Source organism: Poecile atricapillus, chromosome Z (genome assembly GCF_030490865.1).
Source record: "Poecile atricapillus isolate bPoeAtr1 chromosome Z, bPoeAtr1.hap1, whole genome shotgun sequence".
In the NCBI taxonomy this organism is placed as follows: Eukaryota; Metazoa; Chordata; class Aves; order Passeriformes; family Paridae; genus Poecile; species Poecile atricapillus.
The window spans coordinates 1,210,859-1,228,377 of record NC_081289.1 but is presented as its reverse complement, the minus strand read 5'-3'; the positions used below and the strand labels follow the sequence as shown (position 1 = coordinate 1,228,377).

The 17,519-nt window shown below is 50.8% G+C and overlaps 1 protein-coding gene across 3 annotated transcripts in view; it reads right to left on the bottom strand.

Moving 5' to 3' along the window:
• Positions 1-3,037: 3,037 nt before the first annotated feature.
• The window catches only part of NRF1 (nuclear respiratory factor 1), a 64,895-nt gene continuing 50,413 nt past the window's right edge, over positions 3,038-17,519 (bottom strand). For 2 of the 3 annotated variants that reach the window (XM_058865256.1, XM_058865257.1), the window contains exons 11-12: positions 15,170-15,226; positions 3,038-3,382 (exon numbers count right to left, since the gene is read on the bottom strand). In XM_058865256.1, the coding sequence (XP_058721239.1) occupies positions 3,219-3,382; positions 15,170-15,226 (221 nt within the window). In that variant the 3' untranslated portion in view covers positions 3,038-3,218. The remainder of the gene's footprint in view (positions 3,383-15,169; positions 15,227-17,519) is intronic. The other variant, XM_058865258.1, reaches the window with a different exon arrangement.

Here is a 17,519-nt window from a genome sequence, read left to right as displayed (position 1 = left end):
GTCTGTCCATCCCTCCATCCCTCCCCCAGTGCTGGATTTAACCCCACCCCCACCCTGCAGTGGAGCCCTGCCCTGAGGGGGAAGGGGGTGGAGCATCCTCAGCCCCACCCCACTGACCACACCCCCATGAGCTCCACCCCTCCAGTCTCTCCCAGTAATGAACTGGAGGTTACTGGTGCAGCTCCAGTCTCTCCCAGTAATGAACTGGAGGTTACTGGTGCGGCTCCAGTCTCTCCCAGTAATGAACTGGAGGTTACTGGTGCAGCTCCAGTCTCTCCCAGTATGAACTGGAGGTTACTGGTGCAGCTCCAGTCTCTCCCAGTAATGAACTGGAGGTTACTGGTGCAGCTCCAGTCTCTCCCAGTATGAACTGGAGGTTACTGGTGCAGCTCCAGTCTCTCCCAGTATGAACTGGAGGTTACTGGTGCAGCTCCAGTCTCTCCCAGTATGAACTGGAGGTTACTGGTGCAGCTCCAGTCTCTCCCAGTATGAACTGGAGGTTACTGGTGCAGCTCCAGTCTCTCCCAGTATGAACTGGAGGTCGCTGGCGCTCGGTGGCTGCAGGAGCCGCCCCAGCAGGAGGCCCCGACCTGCTTATTAAAGGCCGATTAACGAAGATTAAAACCTCCCAGCAGCGTCTGCCGGGCCCAGCCGCCTCCCCCGGCCCTGCTGCCGGATCCGGGGCTCCTCTGGGGCACCCCCAGAGCTCCATGGGGTCCCCAGAGGTCCCCAAAGCCCCAGGTCACCCTCCCAGCACCTTCGATGACCGAGGGATCCTCTCCAGCCTGCGGGAACACCCGGGAGCATCCCTGGGTGCTCCAGGGAAGCTGCCCCATCCCTCCTCTCCTCCCTTCTCTTTGTCCTTCCAGCTTTTCCTCCTCTTCCTCTCACCCCAGGCCATCAGGAGCCCCCCCCAGGATTCCCTGGATTCCAATAAAGCTGCTGAAACCCATCCTTGTGTTTCCAGGCTCCTCCTTGGGTTTGCACTCCCAAAAAAAACCCATCGACTCTGGGGGTGAGAAGGGGCTGGAAATGGAGGAATTCACCCCAAAAGCTCAGCCCGTGGGTGGGAGCAAGGGGGGGATGCTCCAGGACTCCCGAGGTTGATGCTGGAAGATGAAAATGAGATAAATTACACCAAAAAAAAAATAAAAGGATTAACCCCCAAAACCATCCTGGTGATGCTCTGCTTCTCCTCTCCGGCCCCAACGTGGGAGGGGGGAGGGATCAAACCCCAAAACACCCACCTGGAAGGGTGCAAATATTCCAATATTTGGCAAATATTCCCAAAAATCCCCCAAAGCAGGAGAGTTGGACACCCAGGTAGACACATTTGTAACAATTTATTGAATGAGGCAATAATAGACACTGGGAAAACAAAAGGGGGGGGGTCCATGCTCTGCTATTTGCCTGGTTTTTGTCTTTTTTTTCTTTTTTTGGGGGGGGTTGGGAACTAAAAGAACCTCATTTCATCGCCAAAGAAACACTGACTTGGAAAGCCACCGACATCTTCACAACGACGATAAAAAAATAATCATTAGGAAAAAAAAAAACCACCCCAAAAAAAAACCCCCAAAAAAACCAAACCCCAAAAGAGCTTCATAAATTGGGAGAGAACCAGGACAGTTTCTATGGAAAAAAATCTCCCTCCCCTCGGAGAAAAACCAAAAAGGAACTGTATACAAAGAACATTTGATAGGTTTGTTTTTGTGGGTTTTTTTTTCTTTGTTTGGTTTTTTTCCCCCCCCATATAAAACAAGTAAATACAAGAATCTGAAAACTTTTCATCAAAAGGCGGAGCGAGACGTGGAGAACTTGAACGGCCCACTTGGAAATCATCATTAAAAAAACCTCCCCCTCCAAATTAACCCCAAAAATTAAATCCCCTGGGAAGTGCTTGTGGGGGGAGGGGGTTTGGTTGGGCGCCAGGGTTTGGCCCATGGGGATGCTGAGTAAAATCTGACCCCCCCAAAAACGCCCCATCCCAAAGGCTTTTATTTTAAATTTTAACCCTCCTGGGAAGGATTTTGGGGTTAAAACCGTGCTGGGAGAGGCACAGGGCAGGAGCGGGGTGGGGTGAGGAGGGTTGGGGTGAAGAGGGGCCCCCAAAGGGAAGGGTCTCGCTCTCATCCCCCCCTTCAGACCGAGCTTTTCCTGTGGGAATTGCAGGAGGAGAAGTCGGGGGTGGCAGCAGGGAATGGGATGAGCCCGAGGCGGCTCCTTGAGAAGGGAAATCCCGGGAATGTGGTGTGGAAAAAAGGGGGGAGGGGGACACAGCCAGAGCCCCTTTAGAGGCGCTTCCGCTCCGGTCTAGAGCCACGAAAGCGGGAAATAATAATAATAACAACAACAACAACAACAATAATAATAATAATAAAGAAAAAAACAGAACAAAACCAACCAAAAAAACCCCAAGGATGGAAAATGGCAGGTACGAGAGCAGAGAAGGAGGAACAGGTCTCCAGTGTGCACCAAGGGGATCCTCTGGCAGGCTCCTGGAAGAGCATCATCCCTTCGGGAGGTCTCCACCCCCCCCTGCAGTCACACATGCATTTTATTTTATTTTATTTTTTTTAATATTTTTTCTTTTTTTTTTTTTTTTTTTTTTCTTCCCAGGAGAGGAGTCTTTTTTTTTTCCAAACTTTTTTTTTTTATTTTTTTTGTGGTTTGTTGTTTTTGTTTTTTTTTTTAGGGTTTTTTTTTTTCTTTTGTTGTTGTTTTTTCCAGGGTGGGTTTTTTTGGAATATAAAAGTCCATATTAAAATCTTTGATACCTAATTTGCTGTCGAGGTCGGTGCTGGCTTGAGGGTGTCTGTGCTGCCCCCCAGCCTCCTCCTGCTCGATCCCACATGAGGGGAAAACGGGGCAATAAAGGGTCACTTTATTTTTATTTTCTTTTCAACCTCCTTGGAATCAAAGTCCCGTCACAATTTGGCTTCTCGCTCCTCGGAGAGCAGAGTGGCGCTAGAAAAATGCACTTTACACACATCCTCTGCCAGGATTCGTTTTGTTTTTTTTCTATTTTTCTGGTTTAAAAAAGAAAAAAAAAAAAAAAAAAAAAAGAAAACAAAATAAAACAAAAAAAAAGGTCAACAAAACCTTTCGTTTCCAAAGCCGGGAGACTCAAATGCCACCTGATCGCATCTCCGGAGAGGTGTAAAAAAAACCCACGAAGTCGCGTAAGAGACGAGGAGAATCGCCGCGACGCCGCTGCTCCGTCACTGATCCAAGGTCACCACCTCCACCGCCTGCCCGTCCATGGTGACGGCAGTGTCCGCTATCCTCGTGGTCACCGGCGCCATCGCCACCTGCACGGGGCCGTTGCCTTGGGCCAGGCTGGTCACCACGGTCTGGTACATGCTCACCGGGATCTGCACGAGGCCTGCGGGGACAGAGGGGACAGCGGTGGCAGCGGGAGGTGGCACAGCCCGGGGTGAGGGGACAGTGGTGGTGAGGTGACATCCATCATCCATCATCCATCCATCATCCATCCATCATCCATCATCCATCCATCATCCATCCATCATCCATCATCCATCCATCATCCATCCATCATCCATCCATCCATCCATCATCCATCCATCCATCCATCATCCATCCATCCATCCATCATCCATCCATCATCCATCATCCATCCATCCATCATCCATCATCCATCCATCCATCCATCATCCATCCATCATCCATCCATCCATCCATCATCCATCATCCATCCATCCATCATCCATCATCCATCCATCCATCCATCATCCATCCATCATCCATCCATCCATCCATCCATCATCCATCCATCCATCCATCATCCATCCATCATCCATCCATCATCCATCCATCCATCATCCATCCATCCATCCATCCATCATCCATCCATCCATCATCCATCCATCCATCCATCATCCATCCATCCATCCATCCATCCATCCATCATCCATCCACCATCCATCCATCCATCATCCATCCATCATCCATCCATCCATCCATCCATCCATCATCCATCCATCCATCCATCCATCATCCATCCATCATCCATCATCCATCCATCCATCCATCATCCATCATCCATCCATCCATCCATCATCCATCCATCCATCCATCCATCATCCATCATCCATCCATCATCCATCCATCATCCATCATCCATCCATCCATCCATCATCCATCATCCATCCATCCATCCATCCATCATCCATCCATCATCCATCCATCATCCATCATCCATCCATCATCCATCATCCATCATCCATCATCCATCATCCATCCATCCATCCATCATCCATCCATCATCCATCCATCATCCATCCATCCATCATCCATCCATCATCCATCATCCATCCATCCATCATCCATCCATCCATCATCCATCATCCATCCATCCATCCATCATCCATCCATCATCCATCCATCATCCATCATCCATCCATCATCCATCATCCATCCATCATCCATCCATCATCCATCCATCCATCATCCATCCATCATCCATCATCCATCCATCCATCATCCATCCATCCATCATCCATCCATCATCCATCCATCCATCATCCATCATCCATCCATCCATCCATCATCCATCCATCCATCATCCATCATCCATCATCCATCCATCATCCATCATCCATCCATCCATCCATCCATCCATCCATCCATCATCCATCCATCCATCCATCCATCCATCATCCATCATCCATCCATCCATCCATCCATCATCCATCCATCATCCATCATCCATCCATCATCCATCCATCATCCATCCATCCATCCATCCATCCATCCATCCATCCATCCATCCATCCATCCATCCATCCATCATCCATCATCCATCCATCCATCATCCATCCACCATCCATCCATCATCCATCATCCATCCATCATCCATCCATCATCCATCCATCCATCATCCATCATCCATCCATCATCCATCATCCATCCATCCATCCATCCATCATCCATCCATCATCCATCCATCCATCATCCATCCATCCATCATCCATCATCCATCCATCCATCATCCATCCATCCATCCATCCATCCATCCATCATCCATCCACCATCCATCCATCCATCCATCCATCCATCATCCATCATCCATCCATCCATCCATCATCCATCATCCATCATCCATCATCCATCCATCCATCCATAATCCATCCATCCATCATCCATCCATCATCCATCCATCCATCATCCATCATCCATCATCCATCCATCATCCATCCATCCTCCATCCATCCATCCTCCATCCATCCATCCATCATCCATCCATCCATCATCCATCCATCCATCATCCATCAATCCATCCATCATCCATCATCCATCATCCATCCATCCATCCATCCATCCATCCATCCATCCATCCATCCATCCATCATCCATCCATCATCCATCCATCCATCCATCCATCCATCCATCCATCATCCATCCATCCATCCATCCATCCATCCATCCATCCATCCATCCATCATCCATCCATCCATCCATCCATCATCCATCCATCCATCATCCATCCATCCATCCATCCATCCATCCATCATCCATCCATCATCCATCATCCATCCATCCATCATCCATCCATCCATCCATCATCCATCCATCATCCATCCATCCATCCATCCATCCATCATCCATCCATCATCCATCCATCCATCATCCATCCATCATCCATCCATCCATCATCCATCCATCATCCATCCACCAGAGCTTTGGGGGCTGCTCTGCTCTGGTTCTTTGGGGGGTTGGAGTTGTCCCAGCTGGAGGAGGGGACTCAACTCTATAAAGATATGGAGCTGCTGGAGCAAATCCAGAGGAGGATTTGCTGGAGCTCCTCAGCTCTGGAGCCAGGCTGGGATAGCTGGGAATGTTCTCCTGGAGAAGGGAAGGATCCAGGGAGAGCTTCCAGCACATTCCAGGGCCTGGAGGGGCTCCAGGAGAGCTGGAGAGGGACTGGGGACAAGGCCTGGAGGGACAGGACACAGGGAATGGCTTCCACTGCCAGAGGGCAGGGATGGATGGGATCTGGGGAAGGAATTCCTGGCTGGGCTGGAATTCCCAGAGCAGCCCCTGGATCCCTGGGAGTGTCCAAGGTTGGACAGGGCTTGGAGCAGCCTGGGACAGTGTGAGGTATCCCTGCCCATGGATGGGGTGGAACTGGGTGATCTTTAAAAGTTCCTTCCCACCCAAAACATTCCATGATGGAAGATTCTATCCCATCTATCAGATGGATGGCAGCACCTTGGGGACCACACCCCGGGGCCGTGAGGCTGCAGGGAGGGAATAAGGATGAGGAGGAAAGAAATGACCTCGTTTTTGGAGGAGGAACCCAGCCCAGCCATGTTTTGGGATGGCACAGCTCAGCCAAACCCATCAGGTCGAGTTTTCCTGGAGGCAGGGATTGCTCCCACCCACCCCACTGCCCACCAGGGATCACCCACTGACGAGGAACCCACTCCCCACACGCCTTTTCCTCAGGATATGCCCAGCATTGGGAACCATGGGGCTGAGGAAAGGATAAATTCAGCTTCTCCCATCCCCTGGAACTCTGCAGGTCACTCAGACACCTCCCCACCGGTGGCACATGAGCGGAATCCCATTGCTCTGCATCCATGAATCCCATTACAAACCCCTCTCCAACACAATTCCCCTCCTCCTGCTCCTTCTCCATCCCTGCTCATCCCTTCTCCCCTCACGGGGAAAGGGCAGGGTGGGACCAGCACACCCTGGCCAAGCCAAACTTGCTCCTGGCACTGCCCTCAGGCGCTCACACGCTTTATATGTGAAATAGAAAACAGAGGAAGGAAAGCAATCCCCCCTTCTCAGCCCTTCCCCAGTCATGGATGGGTCCAGCAAAGTGGGAACAGCTTTTCCCAAGGCTGGCCCAGCTGCAGGAACGGATCAGGTGAGGATGGAGCAGGCAAAGCTTCGGGCTGGGAGGAGAACGCCGCAGTGCCGAGTCCTGCTGAGCCAGGAAACACCAACCAAGGTGACAACCAAACAACGAGGCCCCTGAGGGTTACTGGGATGTGAAAGAGGTGGGAAAAACCTGCAAGGAGCACTGGACAGAGCTGGGCAGGGCAGGGGAATGGCAAATCCTGCAGGCTGGGAGGAGGAACTCCATCGTTCTACTCCAGGATTATCCCTGTGCCCACCTCCACCTTTGGCTTGGCCAAGGGGCATTTGGACGAGAGAGATAATTTAGATATTTCAGAAAGTACCCACGCTTCTGCTGGGGGAAAAAACAGATTTTTGAGGTCAACAAATCCTTCCAGCAGCACGGATGGCCAGCCCTGCCACGACAGCAGGTTCCTGAGCGAGGCTTTCCCAAAAAAGCAGCGCAATCCCTTTGGGTTGAGGAGCAGGGAGCAGAGCTGAGGGCATCGTTTGGTAACAGAGGCGGCTCCGTGTCCTCGGATAACTCCCTGCGCAGACAGGAAAGCTTAGGAGTTAATCGTGCTGAGCAGGTGGGTGACCCCAGCGCTGCTCCAACATCCCTCCCCTCGGGGTCCCAAAGCCCTCCCGTGGGCTGGGGAGTTTTCTGGTCCCCCAGCCCGAGGGGTCGTGGCCACGTTCCCCAAGGCCAGCCAAGGAAGTGGTTCCCTGGTTGGTTGTTCGGCGCCGGCTGCCACGAATGGCGCGGAGGAAGGAGGAGGTTCCCGGCTCCTGGGGCGCTCTCTGGCCAGTGGGAATTTCAGGCAACAGAAGAAATGAGAAAAGAGAGCTCAGGCTCAGCCCTGCTGAAGGAAATCTCCGAGCAGACCCCTCGGGAGAACACAGCACATCCCAGTTTAAGCAAGAGCTGGAGCTCTGGCCTGGGATGCACCTCAAATCCCCGCTCCAGACCAACAATCCAACTAAGCCCTTTGGGTTACTCGGGTTGTTAACCCAGAGGAGATCAAACGGCACATGGACAACCCAAGGAGCAGAGCCACCACCACCAGCACCACCCCCGAGGGCCACGAACCACGCCACGCTCAAGCCACGATCCCTCCGCGTGTCCAAACGTGCCAAAACCGGGCTCCGGCGAGCCCTGAGCACCCAAGGGGGGCGTTTGGGAAGGGTGAGTTAATTCAGACACGGCTCGGCCCAGCCCGGCCACCTCTCGGAGCGCGGGGAGGTCTCCGTGAGAGACGGCGCCGCACACATCCCGTTCTGCGTGGGATTAACGTAAATCGCCTCAGCAGATGACGTGGCGGCCCTTCCTGCCAGGGGTGGTAACAAACCAAAGGAGGAGAGGGCTGGAAAGTCTGCTGTGCATTAGAGCAGAGCTGATCGCCCTTGGGAGAGAGACGATTAAAGCACTGAGATGCTGTAATCAGGTCTGGGATTGGCCCCGCGCTGCATCTGCTCAGACCTGCACCCTGATTAGCCCTAATCTAGCTGGCATATGTTAATCTAAAGCATGGATTTCAGACCCTTTCAATTGTATTAAAAACAGGAAATCCATTAGACAAAAAAAAAACCCAAAAAAACCAACAAACAAAAAAAAAACCTTAACCCCAAACCGACTTCTCAAGTCTTTGGAAAATACATTTCTGCAAAGAAAGTGGAGCGGGGCCGGGGAGCGCCGTGAGGAGCGGGGCAGGCAGGGAAATGGGATCCCACTGGAATCTGTGGCTGCTCAGACCAGCTCCTGCCTGGGAGGGACAACACGGATCACACACAGAGCAGCACAAACCCCAGGCTCCCAGGAAGATGCAGCCGAGCTCTGCCTTTGCCACCCAAAAAAGTCCCTCCTGTCCTTGGCAGGGGTGAGGAGGCGGCTCCAGGCAGCTGAGAACGAGGGAGGCAGCTGGGACAGCACCAGCTCCTGCCACATCCCAGAAAAAGAGTTTTTTTGGTGGAGGATCAGCTGGTTTTGGGAGGAAGGAGGGTCTGGCATGGCTGGTGACACTGTGGAGGGGAAGGGTAGGACATGAGGGTGGCCAAGGGAGGAGAAGAGCCATGGAAGGCCACAGGGGTTGAATCAAAGGACGGGAGTTGATCGAGGTGGCTGCGGTTGGACTCTAAAGCTGGGTCAGAAAATGTTCGCAGCTGCATTTCTGCCAGGGGACTGTGACGGGCCAGAGGAAAATGAAACTGCTGCTGCTTCAGCAGAGAAGAGGTTTCAGCTCATGGGAGAACAGGGATAAGTCAGATCTACCTGAGGGCAGAGACACAGGACTGAGAGACGAAAAGTCACGCGGTGTCTGATAAAGAAATCTCACCTGGCACGGAGCGTAAGAGCAGCTGTGATCCTACACTGCAGGAGACTCCATTTAACCACCCCAAAGGGCTTTAGGGGAGAAGGTTGGGTGAGTGGGATGATTCAGTGCTCAGGGAATTTGGGACAAGGACCAGAAATGCCCTGGACATCCGGGATTGTTTGGGTCATCGGTGCCAGTTTCTGCCTTGCTTTAACATCTCCTCACCCTTGAGATCAAAGAGAGTATCATGGACAAGGCTTTAGCTTCAGCTTCATTCCCAGTCCTGCAGGATATGGAATATTGTCCAGCTCAGGGACATGAAGAAGACATCCTGTCTTCTTCCTGGTACCTCAGGTTGAGTCCATCCTTATCTCCCGTTCAGCCTGGAGAGGCTCAGGCCATGGAATCATGGAACGGTTTGGGTTGGAAGGGAACATCACCCAGGTCCAGCCACCTGCTACGAGCAGGGAGACCTTTCCCTATCCCAGGATGCTCCAAGCCCCATCCAACCCGGCCTTGGACATTCCAGGGATCCAGGGGTAGCCACAGCTGCTCTGGGAATTCCATTCCAGCCAGGAATTCCTTCCCCAGATCCCATCCATCCCTGCCTTCTGGCAGTGGGGAGCCATTCCCAGTGTCCTGCCCCTCCAGGCCTTGTCCCCAGTCCCTCTCCAGCTCTCCTGGAGCCCCTTTAGGCCCTTCAAGAGGCTCTGAAGCCTTCTCTTCTCCAGCCTGGACACCCCCAGCAGCTCCACCTTCTGCTCCTGGGGTCCCCAGAGCTCTGCAGGTCCCTTGGGTGGACAGAGCAGAGGTGGACAGTCCCCTCCCCTGACCTGCTGCCCACGCTGTGGGGTCAGCCCTGGACACAGCTGGCTTTCTGGACATCTGCCCACGTGGTTCCACATCCAAATGCCAAGAGCCCGAATAAAGCTGGACATCTCATGCCACTGCAGGCCACCACCGAGTCCCATCGGTGAGGAAACCAGCCCAAGGCAACCTGGGACAGAGCTCTGTCTGCACTGGGAGCATTGAGCAGATGGAATGAATCCTGCCACGAGTCCTGTGAATTTCTGGCATGTTCTCCTTACAGCAGTGGGAATTTGGAGGTCCTGCCAGCCTTGAAACGCAGGGGAGGAGAAAGGTCTTGGCTGACACCAAGACAGGAGTTATCTCAACGACCTGGTTGGACAATATTCAGTGCAGCATCCCGAAAATTTCAGGTGGAATTCCCACGTGGAATGGCGGGAAGGGATGGAATTGTGCGTAATTTCACTGCCAGTCGCTCGTGGAGTGAGGAATGTCCTCCTGGCTCCTCCAGTGAACGTCCTGGCTCAACCCTCTACGTCAGGGGAAGGTTGAATGGCCAGACCTCGCATGAAACCTCCTCCACTTGGAGCTCACACAGGAACTCAAAGTCCTGGAGGGTGAGGAGGCAGGAGCCAGCCCCACTTTTGACCAAACAGCGACCACTGCCACCACGCTGAACGTCAACACAAGACCAGAAAAAAGCTTTTTCCTTCAAAAAGTGAAAAATCCTCTTCTTTGGTAGCATCAACAACATCTAGGAATGATCAGAGAGCTGATCTCCTGCCAAGAACTCCCATGGGAGCAGCTCCTGCAAGGGGAGGGGAAGGCAAGTGGAGAACCATTCCAATTCCTGATGTCCAGGAGTGCCGGGTGATGCCCAGCCCTGTGCCACCGAGCCAGGCTGACACCAGCAAGAAGGGGAGATGATGTGAACCTTCTCAACACCCCCGTGTGCTGGAGTCTGAGACACAGAGAGTGTGAGCCCTTGTCTCTGATGTCTGAGATCCAGGAGAACACTGAATTTCATACAACATGAAATTTATGGGTGTGTTTTCATAGTGATACATGAAAACAACTGTTAAAGTGAGATAGAAAAGCTGAAAGTGTGAGTGTGTAAATTAAGAGTTTTCTTAAGTCACTGAGTGAAAAAGTTAAAGTTTAAAATAGTTTAAAAAATAGAAAACAAGATAGGAGGATTTAAGGTGTTGTCTCTTTTCTTTCTTCTTAATTTTCTTCTTCTAGAGGTTTTTTTGTAGTAGCAAGTGATTAAATAGAAAATGTCACAGTGCAGCACACAGGTGATGGGTCATTGGGTCATTAAGAAAAATAATTAACGTGTCTATTGTTAATTGGATAAAAATAAGTATAAAGATGAAACAGCCGCGTGGTTCAGGGCCATTTTATGCCATCAGAGCCAAAGGGGCAGGGTAAATTAAACTTGTACAAAAAGTCTAGAGAGACCTGCCAAGTTTTGTGATAACATCCTAATAAACACGAGAAACAAGATCCTAACGAGCTCTGGAGTTTTCTTCTGACCCAGAGAACTGAGATAAACAGAACTCCCTGTTAGAGAGTATTCTGAAAGAGCTCAGCTCAGAACAGATCGAGAAATCAAGGTGTGAGAAGTGCAGCAGAATAAAAAAAACAGATTAAAAAGTGCTTGAGGGAAGAAGCCAAGAGTGGAGCCGTTACCTGAGGGGAGTTCACGGCTCTAGGGGTTGTGATGTCACAAGAAACACTGCTGGGCATGGAGGAGTAGGGACACGAGTCTGGGGTCGTGAAGCAGCATAGAATTATTGCTCTTGGGAATCCTTTTATGGGACAAAAAAGAAACTTTTTTGGGGAAAAAAAGTTTTGGGAAAAAAACTTTTTATGGGAAAGTGCACAATGACTTGAGGGATCACCCTGGAGCCCCTCAGAGGGCATTGTTGGGTTGGTAGCAAGGCAACATCATCTGATGAAACCCCAGAACCTTGACTGAGAGCTGCAGGTCCCCTCCAAAAGCTGGTGCTGCTGTTGGGGAAGCCAAGGTTGACTCTTCTTGCTCTGTTCTCCTGAACACCAAAAATGTAAGCGCTGGCAGCTGTGAGCACTGCAGGGTCAGGAGTCAGCGACCTCACAAAGTCCCCCTGGTTCAGCACCAAATGGAAAAGGATAAAAAGAGTGGAATTTTCCACTGGACCTTCTTGGCTGTCCAACTCATTCAGAGGACTTTGTTTCCACCACCACTGGGGGGAAATCAGAGCAAACTGTGCTCAGCATCGTTCTGCCAAAGCTTTTGGTGATTGATATTCCCGTGCCTTCTCCTTCCCCTCCTCTGGAGGCAGGGGCTGAGGAATCCAGCTGAAATTCCTGTGCTCAGGAATGCCCTACAAGGCCCTAGCACACAGGGCAGCAGAATCCATCTCATCACCACGCTCCTTTCAGAGCCGAGGGAGACTTTTGGAGATGGGATGGAAGAAATTCTCGTCAACGGTTCAGAACGAGTGGATTTGAACACAAAAAAAAAGTCAAGCCAGAGGACCTCCAAAAAATGAAACGTTTGTCCTCAGTGGGCAGCACAAGGAAAGGGCACCAGCAGTGCTTTGGTCTGAATTCCCAGGTGTAAATACACCAAGGCTGATGCAGGTAAGTAGGGAATAATCATCTTTTCTGATGATCTTTTCCCCAGTAAGACATGAGCTTGAGGTACACCTTTGGAGGTGGGAAAAATCCCAGATGACAGCTAAACATAAAAGTCGGTGAAGCTCTGGAGCGATGTTTCCATCACTGGAGGTGTTTTAGAGGAGGTAAAACCGAGGCTGGCTCAGGAAAGGGGTTGGTCCTACAAAATCTTGGAGCGAAACCCATTCCTGTCCTCACCAACTGCGATTCTGAACACCACCTGGAGTGGAACTGCCAACACTGCTCAGCACAAACATTAAAATGTCCCACAGCTGATGTTTATTGGATGTTTCCTTTGACTGGGAACTTGGTTTGTAAAGATGTAAAAAAAAAAATATCCTTTTGACCACCTCCCTTCTGGGGAAGTGACTTGAGGGGCCTTCAAGAGGTGGAGGAAGGGGACAATCAGTGGGCACGAGGGTGTATTTTCAGGGAGATAAACCAGGTTTCTAATGGGTTCCAGCAGCTGAAACGAGAGCTCTCAGAGTCAAGGGTTACCCTGACAAATCCTGAACTGAAACCAAACTGAACGTGTCCCTTAAGGCACGAGGTGCTGACGCAAAACCAGCCTCAGAAATAAAGCATTTTAGGAATCCCACCACGCTCAGCAATGGCAGAGGAGCAGAAGACATCTCTCAACACGGACACTTGGTTAAAGATAAGATGAAAGCTCAGCCCTCCATCTTTTACCACCTTAACTGCAAGAGCATCAATGATTACCTCTGACATCTTTTAGGATGATAACTGGAAGGATTTTTCCCATCAGAAATGGCTCAGTGCCCCATCCCTGAAAGTGTCCAAGGCCAGGTTGGATGGGGTTTGGAGCATCCAGGGATAGTGGAAGGTGTGGCTGGCACAGGATGATCTCTGGTCCCTTCCAGCCCAAGCTGGATTCTGTGATATTGACAAATCACAAAACCCCCACGCAGTGATTTAAGCTCTGAGAACTTTCCAGGCTCACAAGTCACAGCTCTTCCTTATAGAACCTCTGTGCCAGTCAGACCAAAACGTGAAGGTTTTCCCAGCAAATTTCAAAAGGCGGCAGTCCTCATTCAAGATCCTCCTTCATCTGCTTTTTTGGGAGCTACTCTGGTCAAAACCCCAATAAAGAACAATTTAATGAGGCACCTGAAGCTTTGATATCAAAGTTGAGTCAATGAAGTGACATCACAGCCCTGACTCTTCTTTTAAGGTTGCAGCACTTCGAGACAAAACCCACAGGGCTGGAACTCCTGATTTACAGGAATTATCTCCTCTGGAGCCTCAGCACTTCCATGGAAAAAGGAAGATCCCAACCTGATGCTCAGACTCTTCCCTGGCACAGCAAAGACCCACAGCCTGCAGCAGTGGTGACAAAAGAGTCCTTCACTGGTGACACCAGCACCTCCTTGCAGCAAGGACAGTGCCAGAAGAAAAAAAAACAACTTGCAATGACGTTTAACATTGGAAACAACCTGAAATCCCAGGTTTTCCGGGTTTTTCTTGATGGAAAAACTCCCAAGAAAAGGGTGCTTGGGAAAAGCAGAACAGCAGTTTGATCTCCTGGGGGTGGATTAAGCTCCACACCTTTTGCTTTGTCTTTCCTGAGGCCATCTGTCCCCCCTCTCCCCTTCATGGGGCGGATTTAGAGATGGAAAACAGGCCCTGGGCATCACCTGAGGCAGAATTAAGCTGTCCCTGCTTAAGCTCAGTCCTCACCAAGACCTGCCCCTCTAGTGCTGGGTCTCCAGGGCGTGGCACCTTAAACTGGAGTCCATTTGTCACTTAGGAGAGGTGACAAACACCGGGAATGTCTCTACCTGTGGGAAGGAAGGTTTTTCCTGGGCTCCAGGGCTGGAAGCTTAGAGAATAACCTGTCTAAGCCTGGCTGATGAGCTGGCTTTGGCGTGGACACACCTTGAGAAGATTAGAAGTCTCTCGTGGTCAATCATCTCTACACGAAACGCAGACAAAAATAGAGAAAGGTTCTGCTCCGGCTGGGCTTTGCTTTCCCCACGATCTGCAGGGTGTTGACACAAACCATGGGGCTGACAGGGGTTATCTGTGCCAAGCTTCTCAGGAAGAGGAGAGAGCAAACCCCTCAGGATAAATGAGTCTGTTCCTCTTCTCAGGAATCGGGTGTTAAACCCACCGAGGAGATTCTGAACAATCACCTAAAAGGGATCTCCCGGTAGGTTTTGCCATAAATACTTTGCTGACTGCCCAACATTCCCCAGGGGCTCTCCCAGAGGAAGAAACTGATTCTTATTCTGCTTTTTTAAACAGCTTTTAGTGTCCTGTATTTTCCATAGGTTTTTATTATTGGCTACAGTGTGAAGCACGGCAGGGCACCACCTAAAATTACGAAAACATTTCATTACCTGGGTGATACCACCCCAAAGGCATTGCAACCCCAAACGGTGTCCAGGCACAAAAAAACCAGCCCCTTTAACCATGAGAAACAGCAAGAGGGACCTAAAGGTCCGAGAGCAAAATCAGCTAAATCCCAACATTCCAAACTATTGCCACAAAAATCCACTCACCTGACGAACCCTCTGCCACGGTCCACTTGCAACATGAATAGTCTGCTGCTAGGATGCCTGACAATGAAATGCAAGTGCAAAAGGCTGAGAAAAGGGGAAATACTACAGCTGGAGAAGGGGATTTAGTGGGGTGATTAATGTATTCATAGGAAATGCGTCCTTTGGTTTACTGGGCGAGTGCAAAAATTCAGTGCCCACATAGGAGTCGCACCCCAGTATTTAGGCAGAACAACTGAAATATTTCTAATTCCACCCAGAACATTGTGCGTGTAGAGTGGGAGGTAAGAATACCTCTGCCAGGTATTTTACAAACATTTAGATGGTTCAGATGATTTAATTGGCCCAGAGAGGCCCAACAAGGAAAGTCTGCAGCGAAGCAGTGAAATCCATCACGGAGAAGCTCAGGCCACCTCCAGTAAAACTCTCCCGGCGTAGAGGGACGAGAGACGAACGAGGAGCAGAAAGCGCCAACGTGGAATTCCTACATATCCCATGAGCACAAAGCTGGGAAGTTCATGAAATCCAGGCACTCCTTGGGGCCTGGGAGGAGCTCCAGGTGATTTTTAAGGCTCTGAGGGCCCGGCTGGTTTCGGCTGGGCCGGTCCCGACGGATCACACGCGAGCACGGACACGGGCCCATCCTACGGAGCGCACGGAGACATAAAGCAGCCATTGTGCTGGCAGAAAGGCAATCTGTAACCAGATAGGCCCTGGCTCCATCTAAAAGCCATTTTCCCAGCATTTTTTTGCTGATTTGCTCCCCAGGAGCCTTCCCTGCCACAACAGGGTGCACATTCATGGCCGGGCAGCGGGTCCAGCGCCGCGGGTTCTCCCCCTCCAGTGCCCCACCAGTGCCTCTGTGCCAGGGAATTCGGTGCTCTTAACCCAGGAGAGGTGGCATCAGCCCCCCAACAGAGCCTTTGGAGGAGGAAAATTCCTTGGGAAGGCGTTTTAAGCTTTACCTTGACAGGGTGAGCTGCAGCTGGAGCCTCACCTCGCACTAGGTCCTGCCCAGCTACCAGCAGGTAAGTTTGGCTTTTTTCCTCAGGGGAAAAGGGGCTGGAAATGCACCCAAAGGCTCCTTTTTTTTTCCCTTTTCATCAAAGCACAGCTTCCAAATCCAGCTAGAAAAGCATCCCAAACCAGCACATCCCCTCCTGCAGCAGTGGCCAGGCTTTGGTGTCCTTCACAGGGACACGTCTGGCACAGTTTCCCCTCCAGGTAGGACCTGACCCATCCTCAGCAAGGTAAGCAATAAATCACAGCCAACACACGACTCAGATGTGGAACTTTGCATGTAAAAAAGCAAGTTTTTACAGTCCACATTCCTCCTTTTTTTTTGTACACCACCGTCTCCCACTGCCTGGCAGGTGGGATGGGTTCCTACCCCGCTCTTCTGAGAGTATTTATCCTTGGAATGCTGTTGCCTCTGGCAGATTCTTCCCTTTTAAACTCTGCACATCTGTGTTGCTAAAAAAAACCCAAAGTTTGGGCTCTGGCCTGGCTGAAGACACAGAATTTTTGTGCCCCGACCATCCAGGCCAGGGGGTTGGAAGAGTCCTTTGCACACCAAGAGAAAGCAATGATGGGTACAGGGAGAGGGATGAGTTTGTTATCCCAAAAATGAGATTTCCCGCTGTTTTGTCCCTGTGGGTCTCAGCCTGAGTGGAGATTTGTGACACATGGACCCACACAGGCAAAATTTGTGAGGAGAATCAAGCGGTGCCAGAGCCTGTCCTGTCCCTTCCCAGGCAGAGCAGGTTGGAAAACGACAGGGCTGTGGTGGTGGCTGGAGAATTCTTTCTGGTTTTCATTTGCTGGGATGATTCCCACTGCTCTGGCTCAGATGGGAGGCCCACAAGTGAGGAAACACATCTCCAGCAGTAATACACACACACACAGAGAAACCTAAAACCCAGCTGAGTCCAAATCTGAATTTTCTGCTGGATTTCAAACCTCTTAATAAGTCATTCCTATCTGGAAGAAGTACAACTCAAACTTTCTATTTGTTTTTTTTTTGGCAAGGAAAACGCAGCAGGAACCTCTGAGAAGGACATCCTAACTCATCCATGGGTCAGAGCAACGGGAAAAACCAGAGACCAAACTCACTCCTGGCTCTGATCGAACAGAAACCCCCCCCAGCTGCTGATCCCTGCCACTTCAAAGGAGCTGAACATCCCCTATTTATGCCAGCAATAAAATTCCACTTCCATTAGCTCCATGTCCACCACTTAAACGCAGCAGTCCCAATTTACACACCAATTAGAGCCCCCCTAATGCTCGGGAGTACAAAGCTTTGGGGTTTTTGGGGTTTTTTTCCCCCCAGTGGGAAGAGATCAGGCGGCTCAGG